Source organism: Plectrocnemia conspersa, unplaced genomic scaffold (assembly GCF_051122295.1).
Source record: "Plectrocnemia conspersa isolate PC_06_02 unplaced genomic scaffold, ASM5112229v1 ptg000011l, whole genome shotgun sequence".
NCBI classification, from domain to species: Eukaryota; Metazoa; Arthropoda; class Insecta; order Trichoptera; family Polycentropodidae; genus Plectrocnemia; species Plectrocnemia conspersa.
The window spans coordinates 23,023,589-23,045,005 of NW_028277175.1; the positions used below are offsets into that span (position 1 = coordinate 23,023,589).

The following is a 21,417-nucleotide window of genomic DNA, read 5'->3' on the forward strand; positions in this document are numbered from 1 at the left end:
GAAATTATATTTTATCATCAACTCGGCCTCCAATTAGGCTAAAAATCCTTTAAGATGTCGCATTTGCTGGAATTTAGAAAATGTATTCGATATTTTTTTAAATTGTGATTGCCTTACGAAGAATTAAAAAAAACTTTGCTCACGTGGTTATTGTTTACGCACATATACACAAGGGTCCTGTTGTATGTGTGCATATTTAAGCAATGTACATATTTTACCTTTCTTTTTACGTGGACTGGGAATTGATTGTCAACTTATCATGGCGTATGCTTCGCCACGCACACTTTGAACGTTTGGACAGTATACAGATAATATACATTGGGTCCTACTTTTATTTACGCAGAATTCCCCGTGCTACTCATCCTACACTGCAATATAGAAATTTTAATGCGGAACGCAGGACAAATCACTCTTGTGCAGAACTCCTGGCATCTCTGCTCGCGACAAACTAGGTAGATGTGTCCGGTCTAATATTAGAAGATAAGTGTCGACGTTGTTAATGAGCTGAAACTCCTAAGCCTTATGTACCTATTGAACGAAGGCTAACAGCTCAAGCCGTGTTTTCTTTGTCGCACTTTGAAGCAGAAAGTGATAGATTCTTATAAAGAATTTTTACTGGAACGGAACTGTAAATTCACTATCATCATACAGAAAAATACTGCATCCTCACATACACTGAAGGAATTCTGGACATAACCATCTATTGTTATATTCGAAAGATTAGGCTGACTTTTTAATAGTACACGAAGAGAGGGAAGCGCTGCTTCAAACTCATCACGAATTTTATGATTCCTACTCCGATCATTCAATATACTAATCTTATTTTGTCAGTAATATTAAATATAATAGTTTCAAATATTATATAGATCAATGATGATTTTCAGACTGAGGCTAATCCCAAAAGTATTATAAAATGCCTATTCGTATGTGTAAATCATTTTGCATCTTCCACTAAGTCTAAAAATTATAATAATTAATTTTAAAAAACTAATAATTAATAATGTAAAAAATATTACAGTTATATATGACTGCTAAATACTTTTTTTTAATTTCATCATAATATATAATCATAAAATTAGAATTAATATTGTTGAGCTAGTCAAAAAATATCACATTTAGGCCAAGCGAACGAAACATTTCGAAATGGCGGCCGAGCTGTCAAGATGACGGATGTAAACAAAGGGCACATTGGTCAATAAATCTTTTTATACTTTTATACTGGGGCATTTATAACGGTGAGTCTAGTCGTTATAATCAAACTGTAATTTATAAAAGTAATCCATTGAGTCAAGTTTGCATCAATTCCCTGCGCCAACGATTATATTAAATCGACCGGATAACTAAAAATATAAACTTATAATTTTACATTTCAGATTAGATTTATAATGTCGGTGACTCCGTTTGACGACTCTTTGAGCGAGACGAGTTCCATAGCCGACGAGGATAGAGTTAGGAAACTATTTTTAGCTTGTGATTACAACGGCGATGGATATATAGATAGGTAAATATTTATTCATAAGATAATAAGATACATAATGTTTTTAATGCACAATCTTCATTGTTGTAGTTCTGATTTGGAAATGGTATGTCAAGAGCTCGAGCTTGGCCAGTGCGTTCAAGAGTTACTGATCGAGCTAGGCGCAGACGGAACCGGAAAAGTGTCTTATAAAGATTTTCTAAATCGCCGCAAAGCTTTAAGGTTATACTATTACACATGTATTAGAGCTACTAATGTATTTTATAGATTTATTTTTATTGTCTTAGACGAGAAATTGACGCATTAAAAGCATCAGACGTGGGCCACAGTGGCGAAAGTTCTTCGCAAGATATTCCACCCACTTCAAGTAAATATTTTTTTACTCGATTTTTATTTATTTATTGCTGTCTTATCAAATTACTGATACTTGTACAGGTAAACAGGAGTTATGGGAGTGGGATTCCGGAGCGAGAGATTTAAGTCCCGAACCTCATACAGCACTTACGACTTCTGCAGCTCCAGATGCCATGGCCGATTTGGCTAGTACGGTATGTGTCAAAAATGTATTATTTATAACACACAATTTAGTAGTGTTGCGGTCATACAAGCCGTATAAACTCTGCCTACTTTGCTTTATTTAATAACAAGTTAATTTTATTTTAAAGCCTACAAATTGCACACAACAGGAGTTCAAATTAAAAAATAATATATTTGCTATTCAAATTATTTGAATAAATATTACATTCCTAAATAGGATTGACATTTATCTTATATACATACTATATTTTTTTACTATTTCATATTTTAACAACGCTAGATTCATTCCATTGAAATAAATAATAATTTTGAAACTTTATTTAATTTTACTCATGGTTGGTACGTAACAATTAAAATTTGCAGTAACTAAAATAGATAATTTAATCATCTGTCACAAAAACGATACATCTGTTCTGTTCTAAAAAGATGATTAAATGAATCTATTTATAAAATATATAGTTATTTAAAAGTGTTTTACTTCTGAGAAAAATATTTATTGAGCGCGTTAAATTTATTATAGCATGTGCCAAGTCATTTTCAGAAACAATACATTATTTTTATTTTTATATGTGATATACATACGTTTATATACCAATTTATGTAAGACAGAAATTTTAGATTAAATTATTTAAGATTATTTTTCCTCTGACTGTCATTATTCTAAATTTGTTTCAAGTAAGATTAAGCAGATGATAGTTAGAAAACCAATTATTTAAAAAATGCTAGAGGTTATTCTATTCTATTACTGTTATCTTTCTCGCTTTGATTCGTTTTTATTCTTATGAAGGCCACTATTTTAATCCTAGCTTAATTGTTTGAAATGTTATGCATATGGATTGTGTAACATTACATGACATATTATTTATTCTTGATATGCGTGAAAAGGTTGTATGCGTGAACAAGTCAAAAATATTATTTTTTCGCGGCAGCAGTTTCAATGTATTTTTTTGACAAATACATTTATTGCTTTTGTGATGTTTTTATAAATGATTATTTAGTTTTTGTTCAATCCTTTTGTCTCTGAAATCTGATACATTGACTTTTCGAATTAATCAATAAGACAATATGAAACTGCAAATAAATGGTAATATACGTGATTTGATTTTATATTTTACACTAGATTTACGGCACCCTTTAAATTGACGGGTTTCTGATTTGTATTCTGATTTGAATTATATTTTTTCTGGGTATTTTTACGACTTTTTATATTTGTACAACGCAAATATATAAACACTATTTTTATTTTTGAAAATCTGGTCACTGTATACCTATTGTTAATGACATTTTTATACCCGTAAACCTTGTGTTAAACACAAAGTAAGAATTTTCAGAATAATAAACTAATAAGAATTCATATTTTAGGCTTAAAATCAGGATTAAATTTAAAGTAAATAATAATAGTCACCAAACATATTGTGTTTGTTATTTTTTTAAATAATTTATTTAGTTAGTAAAGTTAATTGTTTATACACTATACAAATATATTGTACATATAAAACAGATTATAAGAAAAACTTTATTATTCTAATTTATTTCTTGTTGCACAAAGGTTTCTTTTTCCATTAAAGAAACCCACTACATTTTTATTTTTGCGGATTGTCCTAAGAATATTATTATACAATTTCACACCTTAGTACAATATTCCCTGGCCATACTCGTTTTCTTATACCTATCTATCCTTAAACCATCTCTATTTCTAGTTTAAAATCTATTTATTTATTAAAATACTCTGGTAACATATTATTTTTAATTTTATATATAAATACTAAAACATTTATCTTCAATATTTTTTTGAATATCCAACCATTTAAATCTTTCAATAGTACTTCTACAATCAGTAAATTTATTTTTATTTATTTTAGTTCCTCGTTATTTATTTAATTCATCTTATGGACGTAAAACATTTTTGCAATACGGTATTTCTCGTGTCATTGATTAGCTTAATTTATTCGTAAAATTTAAAACATTTGCAATTTTTTTAATTTAAAAAAAAATATATTCACTGTCAACAGCTTTTTGCGAATTTCGTGTTGGGCGTACGTGAGAAATTAAGTTAGACCATCATTTCACAACTAATACTTTAAAATATTTGTTGTACAACTGCTTAATATTTCTACCTTTATAAAATTGTAATTTAATAATCCGCTTCCTCGCTGCTATTTTCTAATTTAAATACCATTTATTTAATTCTGATTGGTTGTTTTAAAGCATCTGCATTTTGTGTATGAATAAAATAGTATTAACATCCAACATATCACATAAAGCTTTGTAGTTTTAAATATTTTTTAAGTGATACGAAATTACTTCGCATTGAAAGGGTTAAAAATGTGTTTTTTTATTGCCGTGTAAATCCATAATCGTACTAGTCGAATGATATGTTTGAACTTGTAATTCTAAGTTCGCATATAAAAAATCAGTGAATTATAAATTCTTGTTTTATAATAAATATATATATGTACATACATATATACTATATTAAATGTTTGAAGAACTTCTGTAATTAATTTCGCCGGTGGCTTTACATTATTTGTAAATATAATATCCAATTTATTTTATAGTCAAACAATGGCCATTCCAATTTGATTGGCACTCTGTAATAGTACGTTTTGCAATAATGTTGCTAATTGTGTATGTTAACAAACCAAATTCGGTGTGTCTGCAAATATAATAAAATATCTCAATAATTTTTATGTAAATATGATCTAGTGATATAATCTTATAGCTACCTAGCGATTATATACCTAAGGCCGTATATATATTTTTTAAATGTCATGGTATTTGGAATTTCCATAAAAAAATTCAATATAAATAAATTTCAGGTAAATTTATTATGTAATGATATGATCTTGTAATAAATATAAATGTGAAAAAAATTGTTATGTAGATATAGATAGGCTATTTTTATTCTCACCATTTGATATTTATTCTGACCCTGAATAATATAATTATGACCATTCATTATTTCAATTCTGATCGTCCCATAATTTTATTCTGACCATTTGATATTTATTCTGACCATGAATGTAATTATGACCTGACTGTTAATAAAATTTTGACAGAGATTTAATTTTTTTCTGACATAAAGTTAATTTAAATCCTGACCATCTAATTTGTTGCCATATACATAGATACATTTATGTTGTGGCTTTGTATCGTTTTTAATCTCAAGATAACATCTGTAGTATTAAGGTAATGACATGGCTGAACCAAATCTTGCGATCGAAGTGGAAAGGCTGGTTTTCTCAGTACTGTGGTTTCGGTCTTAGTTCGCCTGTATCGATCTGACATCAATTCCACTGGTACGAACTCAGGGACGTAATAGTCTATTTTTAAGTCGGGAGTGATTTTCCCGCGATGGCTTCCTCTATCCGCTTACCTGAAGTAAGTAATTTGGCGCTATTAGAATATCCGTTATTATAGTATACAATTGTTCTAGCGCTTCTTTAGCGTTCCTAAAAATACGCATTACTTATTTATTTCAATCATGTCAGATCAACAATTATAAATACGTTTGAAAAGCCATTATTGCTATGGAAAGGAAATTTTAGCGTCATATCGCTAGCTCATTGTAGTTTCTATTCCCCTCTGTTCTTGGCAAATATAATTTGAATGCCATTTTCAACTGCACAGTTCACTTATTCTTTTTTTGAAGTAAATGTCAAGGATTAAATATATATTTTCACAAATTCATACTTTCTTATCAAGGTGCATTTTCTCTCGCAGCGTAAATTAGTAATTTTGTTTTACATTACATCTATAAGCCTATATGTAAATCTAGCCCTGATTATATTAATGCAGACTCTTTTGTGCGAACGGAAAAACCGACAATAATATTTTCAATAAAAATAGCTTGTCAAAATCAACATATAATTTATTAACGACAATTGCTTGCGTAATTTTTAAATTTTAAAAATTGTATTTCTTCAAAAATATAACTTCACAATATAATTTACCGAATAATCTAAGTCATTTTTATTAGCGTTGTCTTTTACTTCCTTGCTTGATTTAATAATCAGTGTAGTTACTAAAAAACGATATAAATAATTATTCTGCTAAACTTTTTCGTTGCCTATTCATTAGATGAGCTGGTATTTTTCCTCATAATTTCATCATGTCTAATTGTATTGAAAAATGCGGTAGTAATTAATCGCTGCCAATAGAAAGTGTACACAAATTTAGAAGGTCTTCGCTTAAATTACCACAACACTCTAATCGAGCTTCATGAAATAATTACATAACAAAATATCTTTCAAAAACTATCGTTTTATTTAAAGAACAGTTTATTGTACAAAATATAATATGTAATTTACTGAGATGTGTACAGAAAAATCAAGCGGCGGTGTCGAATATAGAAGAGTCGTAGATCGACTGAATCTTGCGTTTGGCTCCTCTTCTGTTAGCTCACTCGAATTAGCGAGTCTTGAGAGTGATTCATGATTGAATGGTGATGTGAACAAGTGTCACATTTCTTATATCGGTCTTTCAAGGAAGCTTGGCGAATGGAAGGGAAGGAGAATTAAGAGCCAATCACATTAGTGTCTAGCTACACCTCCACTCTTAATAAAATATTGGATTACTCGAATTGTTCGTCCGATTTTCAACTATATGAATATTCGAATAATTGGTCAAATATTAGTAAAATATACGTTTATACGCATTTCTTTATGTGCATGCGTATTTCTAAGAATGCATGCGAGTGCACGACTTCCGTCTTCATTCGGTGACGAAATATTTCTAAACCGTTTAAAACCGTTGATTTTAATCAGTCTACACTTACGCTGGCATTTATGTTTATTTTTCTTCATTCACACATCGATTCACAAAAAAAATGACTGAGTGATACTAGATGGTCAGCAAGAGCAAATACAGTTTCTACCTTGCGCTTTAACTATAAAACAATCAAATCTGTTCTTCTTAAAATCAGTTAAGACGTATGTAAATGAAAAACAGGTTACAAAAGTGCGTGCATATAAAACAAAAATACAATATAAAAATATCCGTTCCAATTAATAAATATTTTATGTGTAATGGAGGGGGAATATTTTGTGTGTATATATAGGGGCTCCTAGATATTTGTAAGCCTCCGGCCCCTAACGAAGTAAATCCGCGACTGCCAATCATCGATGATTTGTGGTTTAACTGTAACATATGTTCTTATCTGATAATGTACATACGTATGTACAATACGTTTTGGATTGCAGAAATCCGGCAACAGTGAAATTTATATGTACTTGCTACCTGCTCGGAGATACGATATCTTACTTACCGCTCCTTTTGCTATTTGTGTGGTTTACAATAGATCTCGTTTTAACATTAATTGCGCTGAAAATGAAATACATCACCGATTCACTGTCCTTAATATTTATTTTTAGCCAGTCGCTAAAACGCCGTTTTTTCTGCACATGCATCAAAGGACAAATAATACGATTTTTGGTTATCTCTAGTGTTGTATGCAATTATTTTGGCTCGTTCCTTGCTATCTATATAAAAATTAAAAAAGACGTAAATAAATATTATAAATACACACACGTATTTATTTCATATTCATACACATACATACATATATTCATATATAGAATCGTGACAAAAGCATTTCCCGTCTCGTTGAAAATCTCCATTTCCATGGCGAGAATATCGGCGACGAGCCTTTTCATTAATTTTCCGGAAGTCTTCGTAGAGCGAGACAGTTAGTATGTCATACCGTCTCTTCGCTCTCGCTCGGTAGCTCTCGTCTGCGATCGTTCGCTGTCGGCTCTTTAGGTCCCCCCCCGCGCTTCAACCCTTCGCCTTCGCGCTGCGTCAGTCGCGCGCTGACGCGCGTTCTGTGAGCTTTTTGGTTCGTCTCTGCGAACTTTTTCCGCGTTTACGACGTCAGTGATGAATTAAAATGTGTCAATCACGTCTCCCCGTCACGTTTGACGGTCGTCATATGTATCGCGACGTTACGAGAAAGTGCGCGAAACGCGAAAAGCGAGCGGAGCGGTTCGCGGGGGTGTAGGGTCGACCTTGAAACCGGGGGATGAACCACAATCGATTCGGACGTGTTCGTGTCAATTCGAGATAGTTTCCGTTTCGGGCTTCGGCGGTAGACAGCTGTGCATAATATTTACAATCGGAGAAGCGGCGGCGCGCGAAACGGTTACGCCCCGGGCGCTTTTTGATAGACGTCAGATGTCAGGCAAAAAAATGCATCGGCCGCCATTAGTTTGGCCTAAATTCACCGATTACCTGCTATAAGTAAAAATTCAATTTCAAGTTTGGCACAAAGATCGCGAAATCGATTTTTTTTTATTTTTGTAAACTGGCAACATATTTTTTGTGAATTTTGGTCCAAGCAATATTTAAATAATCTGATAACACATATCAATGAGGTAAAAAAGCATTACATTATTTTAATTAATTTAATATTATTTAAAGCTGGATTCACGCTATGTAACAAAATGTATTTATTTATTATTTATAAAAACATCTTATAGCTATAATATATTATAGTATCAATAAATTTATACATAAATATACAGTACTTCGATATGCAAAAGTGATTTTATACTTCAATATTGATATTGACTCCTCCAAAGAAGTTTCAATGAGGTATATTTCGCAAAACTATTTATCTTCTCAATGTTCACAAAACGTCCTTACAATGCAATATTTGTTTAAAAAGTAGCTGAAAACTATATTAGGTGAATACGGTGGTACGGCACCGTAACTGTCGTTTTTGCTTAAAAATTCACGGATTAGTAATGAAGTCTGAGCCGATGCGTTATCGTGATGCAAAATCCAATAGTTGTTACTCTCAAATCTTGCCTCACGCAAACATAGTAATACTTTTTATTGACCATACGACCTGATTTGTAGCGGACTAGGCGGTTAAAATCGAAAGAACCGGTAAAAATACCCTTGCCATTTGATCAAACTTAACGTGCTTTTTGTCTTGATTCTTTCATGAAAACGATAGGATCTTTGTTTCGATCTCGTAACGATTGCTTAGAACTTTTTATTAAACATTTTACAGGGTGGATGTACAGGAGGATGAGATACAGGAACATTATTTGGGGAGAGCAGGTGGTGGCGTTTGCCCCCCTTGAATTTCGCCAGAAAAATGCATTTCATTTAATTAAATACTATGAATCTTAACGAAATAAAAATATTAAATAATGATGTTCCCTCTAAGAAAGTCTCAAATCTATCCCGCAAATATTTTTTAAAATATGGCATTTCATTGAAATCATATCAGAATATATTTTTACACCAGCAGGTGCTAGTCAAATTATATAATTTCAACTTCCCATTCATTGTAATATATTCATTGACATATTTATCATTATTTATTTACATGCAATGTATAAATGTTACCATGAATGTGTACTTTTTGGTGAAGTTATATTTTCACTAGTGATTCCAAATACATTTTCACCAGTAGATAAATACAAACCAAATCTAACTTGACCTAATGAATGTTTTAAAGTTATAGCTCTAGAAGTTCAAAGTACAAACTAAGCCAATTCATCTCTCGGGGGGATATAAACAGAAAAAGAAGTACAAACAGACGTCGAATTTCGCATATTGTTCTATAGTTTGTCTGCACTTGGAGATTACACTATTGTTAAAAATATGATAGCTAGCCTTACCAATTTACTAAGGAAATTAGAGTATTAGTCGAAGTATATTCCCTTCTCAGAAGTCAAAAATTCACGTCAAAATCAATAAAATCGTATCTGCGTATTTGCAGTGGGAACGCTCGGTAATGAGCTTTTAGATCATCTGTTTGTATCCTTGCCCCTTTTTTAGGTGGAAAAAATGTTTTCAAAAACGGATTTAAATACAACATTGCTTCCAAAAATACATTATATTTCGAATCAGATACAAAAAAAAACTGATTAACATGTAGAGAATAGTTGTAGAAAAAGATGAAGAATATATAATTTAGTAAAAATATTAATTTTTAACTCAATTTAAAAACGCAAACTTATGGAACAACCTGATAGTATTCATTGTAAACTAATTTGTAAATTAATACTGAGACAATTGGATAACATTGTGATCATTTAAAAAATAATATACAAATCTAAAGTAATCGGAAAATCTCTTGACGGTATTCGTAGTATAATTATACGAAATACCATCCTTATATATACATATGTATTTGTATTTTTGAGTTTCCATTATTTGCGCAAGATGTGCTTTTTTAAGAATTGTTATTATTTTCTTAGAAAACTATTTCGGATATAGCCCGTCCTTCAGTTGAACGTTTTTATTATAAATACATTATATAGCTTTGCTATATAGTTTATATCGAGCTTAACAAAAACATATGTTTTAGTGATTTTTAAAAATCTTAAATTTACGTGAATCACTAATTAGATTTATACCAAAATGTTTTCAGATCTTAATAAAACTTACTGCCAAGTTTCATTAAAGATAGTTCATGCGCAATAACGGATTTTTTTTGTAATAATGCACATACTATGTTCATTTTAACCTTAAGTAATCCGAGAACCGCATCCATAATATACATTTGGAAAATTTCACGAGTGGCACCGAAAATAATTTAAAACGTAAATTGCACCGGAAAGGAAATTTGAACTTCATATCGCTAGTCTGTTATTTTCAAAATTCCTTTCTAGCGATCCGCTTAAAAACCGTTGTTGAATTTAACACATCATAATTTGAGTTGAATATGTTATTTTACGTCACTGATGAATATGAAAAAAAAAACAGATTCATGTGTTATTTTATGTACTTTCACCTTTATGTGCAGATTTTCAGATAAAGGGATTTGAACAAATTATTTAATTAAAAAACTTATTATTGTAATTCGTTTTGTGTCCATATATAATTAGATACATAAGAATTGGATATAGCGTTGTACGTATTTTCTTATCTCTCCCTATCTACAACGAAACCTAGTAATGGATAAACGCTCGTGCTTTCAAGCAATGCACACGAAACTAGTGGATAGCATTATTTTAACACGTTTTGCCTTAGGGGGTTCATTTGTAAATGACTGGTAATTAATACGGTTTAAAAGTCATTCGAGGGTTATTTTGGTCAATAGCTAAAAAGAAGCAAAAAATAACACGTTTTTCACATACTACAGTCATCAATTTAGTCATTATTTTAAATGGCAGTTCTTAAAATGTTAATGTTTTTATAATGGGGAAACACTATTTTCTAATTGCAGTAAAATTAACAGCATTCATTGATTTATAACAAAGAAAATGACGCTCGTAAAAATCGATTTGTTTCTCAGCCAATATACCACTTAAAGTAATCACGCGATTTATTATATAATTGTATAGGTATTTATTCGAATTTGTTTTGTGTTAGTCTGGCAACCTTATTTTTATAATTTCATATAATAGCGAGCTTTATAAAAGATTCTTCAACTTTTCTTGAGTGGGCACTCAAACTCGCGTAGTTCGCGTATTCAAATAACGAGAGTCATTCTTTTGGTACGAATGATATTCAACATTTGAGTATCTGCTGAAAAGTAAAAACTCAACTCCTGTGCTTTGTCTGCATTTTTTCTGCTATAGTAGTATTCACAAAATTTTGTACAGCTAATCATAACAAAAATATACTCCACTAATATAATACTTGTATATACATATATTTGTTTCATTATGAAAAATAATGTTTGCATAAAAAAACGATAAATAATATTGGTCAATTGAAAACTATCGTTAGTAGCCGCTGACTCAATTATGCGTCATTTGTAATTCAAACGCTAATGGCCACTTAAACATATTAGTAAAAGTTTTATGTATCGCTCGTAAAACAGCCGATTCCAATACCTTGTGTAACGGCTTAAAACTTCATTCAATATTCATAAATTCTGTATTTAACTATTAATGTTATTTTTTTAAGAGTAAACTTTCAGTATTATTACAAAATATTAGCGTTGCATTATCTAAATGTATCCTATATAATTAAAAGATAATAATTTGCGCTATCGTTATCGCTGTTTACACTATTCAAGCATATCGTATTTAAAACGGTTCTTCGGAGATTCTGTGCTGAAAGAATACTTAAATCACATTATTATTTGCTTGAAAAAATATGAGAATTTTGCAGAATCTGGAAACGTAGCTCAAAATACGCCAAAACTCTAGTTATTTCAAATGGTACATCCTGACAGAAGGGTAATACGGTGGTGTTATGGTTTAAATATTCTTGAGGAATGAGGAGGGGGAGTTCAGTCCCTTCCAGTTCTCAATCATCTGATTCTTTTTGTCTAATACATTTATATACTTAATACTGATATTGGACATCCACTCTGATACGCCTATATGTTTGTTTATTGCGCCGACGAAAAAATCCTTTTCGTTATCAGCATAAGTATTATAACTAAAATATGTTTTTACACATAATGCGAATTTTAAAATTCGTGACTCTTTTACTAGAGGAATTGATTTCATTGTGTTAATAACTAATTTTTACCTAGAAAATTCTTCAGATATTGTTTTTATTGTTATTTTTTGCCTCACAAGAACATATATAGTCAACAAAAAACATATTTGTGTTAGCGTTTCTCTATTAAATTTAGTCACTAAATCCGTTTAAATGTTGTACCTCCTAAATATTTTTAATATTTGCTACCAAACTCACACAGTATGCTACATTTATTTTTAATTGTCGCTGTAATATACTATGACAACAAATCTAATAATCAGAATTGAAATCAACTTTGGATCAGAATTTGGGTCAGCCTGGACATAGTAGTTATATTATTTAGAGTCAGAACAAATAGCAAATGGTTAGAATAAAAATATACGGTCAGAATAAAAATATATGATGATCATGAGTATATATAAATATTATAACATGTATAATTATAAATGGGCAATAGATTATTTATTTTAGAAATATCTTATAAAATGTCTCGCTCGCATCAGAAGCGATCATTGATCAAAACATTGAACATTCAATGAATCTATTTAATTGTATGTAGGAAGCGAAAGTATGTAGGAAGACGAAGCGGGAATAACGACAGAGCGGAGAGCACGCTTGACATGTTGTGTTGACATATGACAATGTTGGCCTTAAAACACCTTGATAATTATTTTGACCCGTATTAAAATTCTGTATATATTACATATACATACTATTATAAAATGCAACTACATGCGTTTATTTATACATACTATAAATATATCAAAATCCATTTGTATTGAGTTTTTCTTAATAATTGATATGAATTATTATCTCTAATATTTATTAACAATTAAATAAATTGAAATTCATTTATATTTATAAATATGTACGATATTGAAAGACTCGTCTGAAAAGTTATAGCTTGCATTGTGATGAATTTCATTGAACCATTTTCAATACCAGGTAGAGATAATATTAAAACAATAGCTTTGCTTCATATTGAAGCTTGTTCGCAAGTGTTGATTAAAAGTACACTATTGAAAATGTTCAGACTAGGATATAGATAATGGAGTTAATTACCTAGCATACGTTTTAGCGCTGATGTGTGAAATTTAGTATACTTTGCGTATCTTGAGCTTTAAACTTTGATGTGATTAATTTATTTTAAGTAATTAAATGGAATTGAAGCCAAATAAAGACCTATCGCTATATTATTATAGCCACTGGAATTGGATAGTTACTTAAAGGTCTTCCTTCATTTTCGAGATAGTACTCAAGGGTCGAGGAGTAAATTGCTTGTCGGGAAAATATTCGATTTCTTTTTATTCTTACCTACACAAGTAACAAGGTTATCTAATAATAAGTTGTAAGATAAAGTAAACCGAGAACTCGCCTTCGGATCGATCAAAGTTGCGCTTAAATCGAATCACTTCAATCAAACCAGAGAGAGATCGTTTTTATACTGTGTGTAGGTGTAGGAGTTGTTTAAAAACCGTACCACCCCGTACGCCTTTTGCGATGTTTCTAAATTAAATTTGCCATCTCCCATCTCCAATTTTAGCTCGGAAGCTTTTCAATTTCCCGTACGCCACACAACATTAACATCCATCTCATATTTATAACCTTACTGAGGAAATTTCATTTTTCATGTGTTTCCGATAAAATATGTTTTACGACATTGCCGAAAAAGAGGAACGAATCAATCAAGATTAACCATTTTGATTGCGCGAATATGACAAAATATACGTTTGCGAATATCGACGTAGCACACAATTTGAATAATTAATATACATATATGCACTGCATATATGTAGGTCTAAAAGTATCTGACCCAACGAAAATGTGATTTTCTTACTTCAGCACACTTTGTATATACATATTTTATTTACAAAGATAGTTGGTACATATTCTGAGGTCACGGTTAATTAAACATGGAATATGATTAAAAATTGAGTTAACGCTCCAATACATATGGATTATATTTGTCGCAATGCGTTCAAAGTGTCCGAATATGATAGCAAGCGTCGGGTATGCTTTGATCTGAATACATTATCATACAATTGAGAGATGAGATTAGCGTCCCAATAAACGTCTCGTTGACCCGGACGAGTTAATGAAGAGGGTAGACGGCTTTATTGAGAACATGGTGTTTAAATAATTTATATGGAGGGCAAAAATATGCTAAACTGAACCAAAAAAAGATATATGTTTTAATATGTAGAACCGAAGTGCAAAATGTAATAAAGAACCAAGATTGCAAGTAACGCGAAAGTAACACTATTGACCTCGGGTCTCTACTTTCTCTTGTTTCTTCGTGTACTTATAGATATACACTTAAATGTACATCTATGCGTTTTCTTTGAAAACGCATAGATGTCCAGTTCTTCTAGCCTTCTACCAAGGATTTTATTTCGAGAAATATTATTTATATAAATAATATTTCATTGCACAGTAGTGAATCTAAATTGTTAACACTCCGAATGCAGGAGATGAAAATCTTTGATGGACATATTTGGAGGGTGAATTGTGCAACGGGTCAATGTGATTAACGGTGCTTTTTGTTTCCGCGATGAAATATTTTTTCTATGCATCAGAAGGTAATTAAAACGTTATTTATTTGCTACCCTTTTATCTCAGGACGTAACGAGGGCTATTATGTGGTTCGTTCAGTTACTCTTTTATCACTTTCATCCTTATTATTGTCGTGGTTACGGTGATTTAATGCACGAGTTTCAAGAAAAACCTTCACACTATCTATAGCATGGTTTCCCAAACTATGTTCCGCGGAACACTGGTGTTCCGCGGATGCAAAATAGGTGTTCCGCGGAGCCTTAATAGATATTTCACAAAAATTTGGTGTATATTTAAAAAAATTGTTAGTCTTGCTAATACATAAAAATTGTTCATAAATCTGATAAAAAAGCTTGAAACTATTGTAATTTGTTGCGTTAAAATAGGATAGGGTGTATACTTTTGGAAATATAAATGATTTAAATAAAATGTGCATAAAAATTAATCGATTTTCTTATACATTAATTTAATCTGGTTGCCTATAATACAGATTTTTCTCCATTTTGACAAAAAAAATATTACATAATTTACATATTATTCAAAAACTACCCATGGATCTTTGGTTGAAAACAGGAAATTTGACGAAAGAAAGGCCAAATACTTCTACTGATACATCTATCATCGAAGAAGAAAATAATCCAAAAACTGAGAATACAACTATTCAATATTATGCCTGATATAAAAAATTTTTAATAAAGAACCCAAAATCATCAGTCATTAAGAGTTTTATCTATTTTATTTTTTATGTTTATTGAATAAATGATATTTCTTTTTTAACATTTTTAATTTTTATTTATACTATTATGAATTACTGAACCTAAAAAATAAGCTAAGTGTTCCGCCAAAGTTTTCGGATTTGCCAAGTGTTCCGTCGCTGAAAAAGTTTGGGAAACCCTGATCTATAGCAACAATTTTAAAGCAAATAAATTTAAAATAAACTTTTCTATCCCAAAAAGGTCGTTTTGTCGAATTTATAGCTGATTCTGTATCGAACTGTTGATTTGATCGATTGTTCAATATGTTTCCTATTAGTTATTTTTATGATTTTCGTATTAATAACACGACAATCGCCACCCGCGTACAAATTATTAAGCAATAAAATAGTGCTTTGGTAATCCACTTAGTTTCAATGAATTTAAGAACTCAAGGTAAAGGTTGATACAACTTTAGTTTCCCACCTTTTAAAAAAATGCACAAATTTAAGGATATCCTCGACTTTTTTTGTTAATGGAACAGTATAGTTTCTTCTTTGTCAATTATCTTGACAATTGAGTAAAATGAACGTGTTTCAACTGACATTATCTGGCACGTGTTTTAACTGACATTATATATTGGAATACATACACAATTGATGTATGTATTACAATATATAAATCAAGTGTCGAATGCAGGAGAGTCAATGATAAGAAGTAGAGTATTCGCGTTATTGGTGCCTCTTAAACCCATGCTCTTGCGAAATTTTTTCTCTTGATTTCTGCTAGTAACTTTAACGGATGGTGAATGGGTTTATTTCAACCAATTTGGCCGTATTGTCAATCATCGAGTATAATATCTGACTTCACAACCCATATACGTGAATAAATGAGAACATCATACTTTGTCCTTATAATGACAATGCTATTGATTTATTCTTGAATGAATATGAATTATTATTGAATGAAATGAATGCTTAATTTGTATGTTAACGACTTCCATGAGGATCTCGTAAATGCCCAGTGTTTGGCGATTGGTTTTGTTTAAATACCGATTTATCTTTAGGGTTGATTCATTAAAATTAAAACTTTACAACTTGATGAATATTCCGCCGGCATTGAAGACTTTTAAAATCCGTTCAATCCGGCAATCCTTTATAGCAAGCCCACTTCCATAAAGAATCAAGATCCTCCCGCAGGTCGAGGGAATCCGAAATCGACTGCACTCTCTTGAAAACTTTCAAGTAATCTGCATATAATAAAAAAATTGAACGATTTATTGCTGTTTTTATATCATTAATGAACAATAGAAACAGCAACGGACCCAAGTTGAATCCTTGCGGTACCTCAGTAGAGGTCTCATATCGTTCTGAAAATGAGTTTTTATACTTGACGAACTGATATATATTAATTTGAAGTAATTTGAGAATAGCTTTATGAGACCTTGCTTTTGATTATGCTTTGAATAAATAATAGTGCCAAAATTTGGGCTTACTCTCGACACAACTAAATAGGACTGAAAAAACAAATAAATAGAGAAGAATTATACTAATTCTATAGTCCAAATATAAGGTGACCAGATTTTGAAACTATCAAAGGAGTACACCTAAAATAAAATGGCCATCACGGATTTTTTTATTTAAAATCCATCTCTGAAAATTTTTGCGGCTGAGAAATTGCTACGGGAGCTCAAGTAATTTTGTAAATGTTGTCCAGGATGACGTCTAGTCACCTTACAAGGCAACTTATCAAGAAAAAGCTGTATAAAGAACAACAACAACCACGGAAAAAAGTGAATCCTTAACTCGTACTTAGACGTGAAATATTTTGGAATATAGTTTACTAACTATAGTTGATCAGTTACAGTTTTTGGAAGAGAATAACAACCAAATATATCATAGAACTATGCAACTCATTAACTTATAATGAGTTATTTGAGCCGATGTTGCATTGTCGTCGCGTCGGTTGGAATGAAAAATATATAGATTTTTCAAACCGATATGCAATTAGCTCAAGACGCAATACTCGCTGCGTTCCTGAGCGTTTGTATTTTATTTTTATTTTTTATAAATGCGATGATCTCGTGTTCTATATTTAGCGACAATTCCACGTTTACTCAATTCACGCTTCCCACATGCACACATACCAAAACTCTCGATCGAATAGACAGAAAAGTGTAACACCAAATGGTCCATTCTAAACGAGATCACAAAGGAGCCTAAAGATGCGCATAAAAAACATCAGGAAGTAGCACTAGTTTAGATCTGATATACAGATGCGCATCTGAAATTGGAATCTTTGAGAAAGAAACAGAGGACCACCCGTGTGCAGATTGAATAATTTAGGTCGCATATTCCAATAAAAATGACTATCTAATCAAATATTCATGAAATTTTCCCTTTTTGTTTATGTTTCTGATTACAATAATATAAAACTTCCATAAATTCACAGGAAGGTGTCAATCGACGTACTCAATTATGCCTTTTAATTATTACTATTCATAGACATATCAGGCATTGAGCGGCAGGAAACCAGTGCCTTATGCGTCGCCGCATTTGAAACCTTTTAAGGCATATCTATTTTTATTGAATGCAAAATCTCGATTGTATTCAAAAATAAAATAGGGATTCGGATCAGTGCTTCCATTTTTTGCTTGCAAAACCTCAAATTCACCTTGCGTGTTCGAGCTCTATTAGTCGCTGCTCAAAACTGACACATCCTCAATTCTTTCCTATAATTAGAGGCCTTATGGGTACAAAATCTAGATTTTAGGCTAACGTAAATATGTCCACTTTGTTTTATCGACTTTTGAAGTCACTGTTCTAGATACTGTTGTTATGCAAATTGCGGTATTGCCTAATACGTTGAAAAATGAGACTTCAGTACCAGTATAGAGTTAATGCTCAGCGTGTGGTAATTGCTGTTTGCTGTACAAATGCATGAATTTTAAATAGCAGCACAATAGATAGAAAACCGCGAGAAGAAAGTGAGCATAAGAGCAAAAGAAAACATATGACGCCATGTCTGTCAGAACGACGTCAATTTATCAAAAATGTATAAAAGATGAGGGGGTTTGTTGTTTCTGGATGTACGTGTAGTCTCTTGATGATAATGATGATGTAATAAAAATGTGAACATTATGCTATGCGAGTGGTCCATTAGCTTTATTGATTGAGGCACAAATAAGTGGGGTAAACACCTAAACGCTTTGTCAAGATAGCGATGTTACCACGATCAAACCATAATACGAGCAATGAAATTTCTTAGCCTTCTCCGTGTGTACCTATAAAAACATATTTTTCTTGTCCGGCGACTTTGGAGCTATCGCAAAATGTGACCAAAAGTTGATGGAATATCAATATGGGGTACGCAAGTCTGCAGAAAGGTCTATTTTCGTATTTCCCTTATTTATTTGCTCGGTTCGATCAAAAATTACTTTATTTGCTACAGTGAACATGTTTTGACGATGTTGGTATCGAAACTGTAATAACCTTTGCCAAATTGTGAATAACTTCGCTCGAAAAAGTACAATGACACGCGAATATATTGAGTTACTGCCGAATTTAACCCTAATTAAAGTGAATGCGACACTGGTGAACCCACCCATATTTACCTCTCCCCTAAGCTACAGAAATTTTAGCATTAATCAGGCATCGATTAGAACATATCAGATATCGCATATCGATAGGGGGCTTACCTACAATGGTGTCGTTTTACATTTTATTTTTAAATTGATTAAATTTCACCAAGTTGCGTATCGCTTATTAAATTTATAGAAAAAAAATAATATTCCATATATAATCGATTTCGTTTAATTGGACCACTGATTAATCGGGACACCCGGTTAATTGGGCCAAATCCCAAGGAACAAAACTAAATAAGAGAACTAATAGTAATTTACATTGGATATGTGGAACACCATTCCGTTTAATTAGGACAATAAATTTAAATAAGGAAAAGGTTTTGCAAGCTCCAATCCTTGAATTTGGCCAGAAAAATGCATATCATTTAATTAAACACTATGAATTTTAATAAAGTAGAAATAATAAAAAAAAGTTGAAATAACATCCCTGATGTATATTTTTACTAGCGAAAATATAATGTAACTGATAGGCGCTAGTGAAGTCTATGAAACTCAATTTGACTTTTGCGAAACGTCCATTTGCTGTTCAAACCCAAACCTAACATAATTAAAGTTCTAAAACTAATTATATTTCAGAACTTTCATTAGGCTAAGACCAAAATACAAACTAAGCCAACTCATCTCTCATGGGATGTTTGATATTACACTATATTTTTAAAATATGAAATCTATCCTTACCGATATTACTACGAACTTCTGATATGAGTGCTGGACAAAGTCTATCAACCCGAAAATTAAAATCAGGCTAGGTTGTACATATTTGGTATTGAAAATTCTCTAATAATGAGCTAGGAAGGAAGGCCAAGGCCTTCCTGTCGACCAAGTTTGAGGTTATAAATAAATAAAGGTACTTGGTGCGGTTAATTGGCTTTTAATACGGTAATTAACACTAACCATTTTTTAAGTATGCAATGCTCTCTAAATACTAAAGTACCGAAATGACAAATTCTTTCTAGTTTTAGTTTGACAAAGCACATTTGTCCGATGGTTGCTTTCTACTGGACAATTATATTGGAACCAAAACCCACGCTCCTTCGACTGAAAGTCGTCGGAAAATCTTGAGTTACTTCTAAAAAGTATTATATGATAGTCGGTTCTCACCGACGTTCCGAAATTCTTGAAAATTATTCATGTATATTCGGAAAGTACCCGAGGGACAGCTTATCTTCAAGGTGGATGCTCATCTGTAAACGACGTGTCACTTGTACGATTAAAATTCATAATTGCTCGTGAAACTAGACTATAAAGCTCATTCTCATTATCCTTTATTAGCAGATGAATTAAACAATAATTTAATTTTTTAACACTACATTATAACAATTTTTACCTAAATATACATTTTTTAATACATATAAAATATTCTCTCTCAGTTGAAGTAGCTCATTATTAGAGAATTTTCAATACCAAATATGTACAACCTAGCCTGATTTTAATTAATCATCACGATATTCATCCGTAAGATTAGAAAAATCTAGGTAAACCTAATTTGTGATGATCGTTTAAAATTATAATCATATAATAATTATAAACATGTGCATTATTTGTACAAACGATGTTCGTACAAGTAATGAACATCGTTCGGGACGTCCACTTGAGGTGACTACGCTGGAAATGATCGACAAAATCCACGACATGGTCTTGAGTCATCGCCAAGTCAAAGTGCGCAAATTTGTTGATGCCACAGGCATATCACAGATCAGAGGTTTCAATTTTGCATGAAAAATATATTGGCAAGATGCGTACCTCGTTTGCTCACGTGCGGAATTAACGCAATAGTGTCGATTTAAAAGCTGGTTTGCCGCTTTTCCGTCGTAATGGTAACGAGTTTCTGCGTCGATATAAATAACCGTTGATTAAACATGGATCCACCACTACAATCCAGAGAAAAGGGAACAGTATGTTTTTGGAAACGAACTGGCTCCAAAAAAGGCAAAGACAGTGTGATGGGCATTTTTTGAGATGCACGCGGAATCATCCACATTGACTACTTGTAAAAAGGACTAACTATGCGTTGTTATTGGACCGGTTGAGAAGATCAAAAATCAAGAAAATACGCCCAGATTTGGCAAAAAAGAAAGTGCTCTTCCATCAAGACAATTCACGGGTCCACATTTATGATT

The 21,417-nt window shown here is 31.7% G+C and overlaps 1 protein-coding gene across 4 annotated transcripts in view; it reads left to right on the forward strand.

Moving 5' to 3' along the window:
* The first annotated feature begins 1,111 nt into the window (after positions 1–1,111).
* LOC148230013 (uncharacterized) overlaps positions 1,112–21,417 on the forward strand; it is a 36,400-nt gene continuing 16,094 nt past the window's right edge. For all 4 annotated transcript variants that reach the window (XR_015811362.1, XM_088197346.1, XM_088197344.1 and 1 more), the window contains exons 1-5: positions 1,112–1,235; positions 1,374–1,501; positions 1,568–1,699; positions 1,765–1,844; positions 1,913–2,025. Coding sequence is in view for 3 of the 4 variants with exons in the window: in XM_088197346.1 (XP_088053472.1) it covers positions 1,386–1,501; positions 1,568–1,699; positions 1,765–1,844; positions 1,913–2,025 (441 nt within the window). In the remaining variant the exon portion in view is untranslated. The remainder of the gene's footprint in view (positions 1,236–1,373; positions 1,502–1,567; positions 1,700–1,764; positions 1,845–1,912; positions 2,026–21,417) is intronic.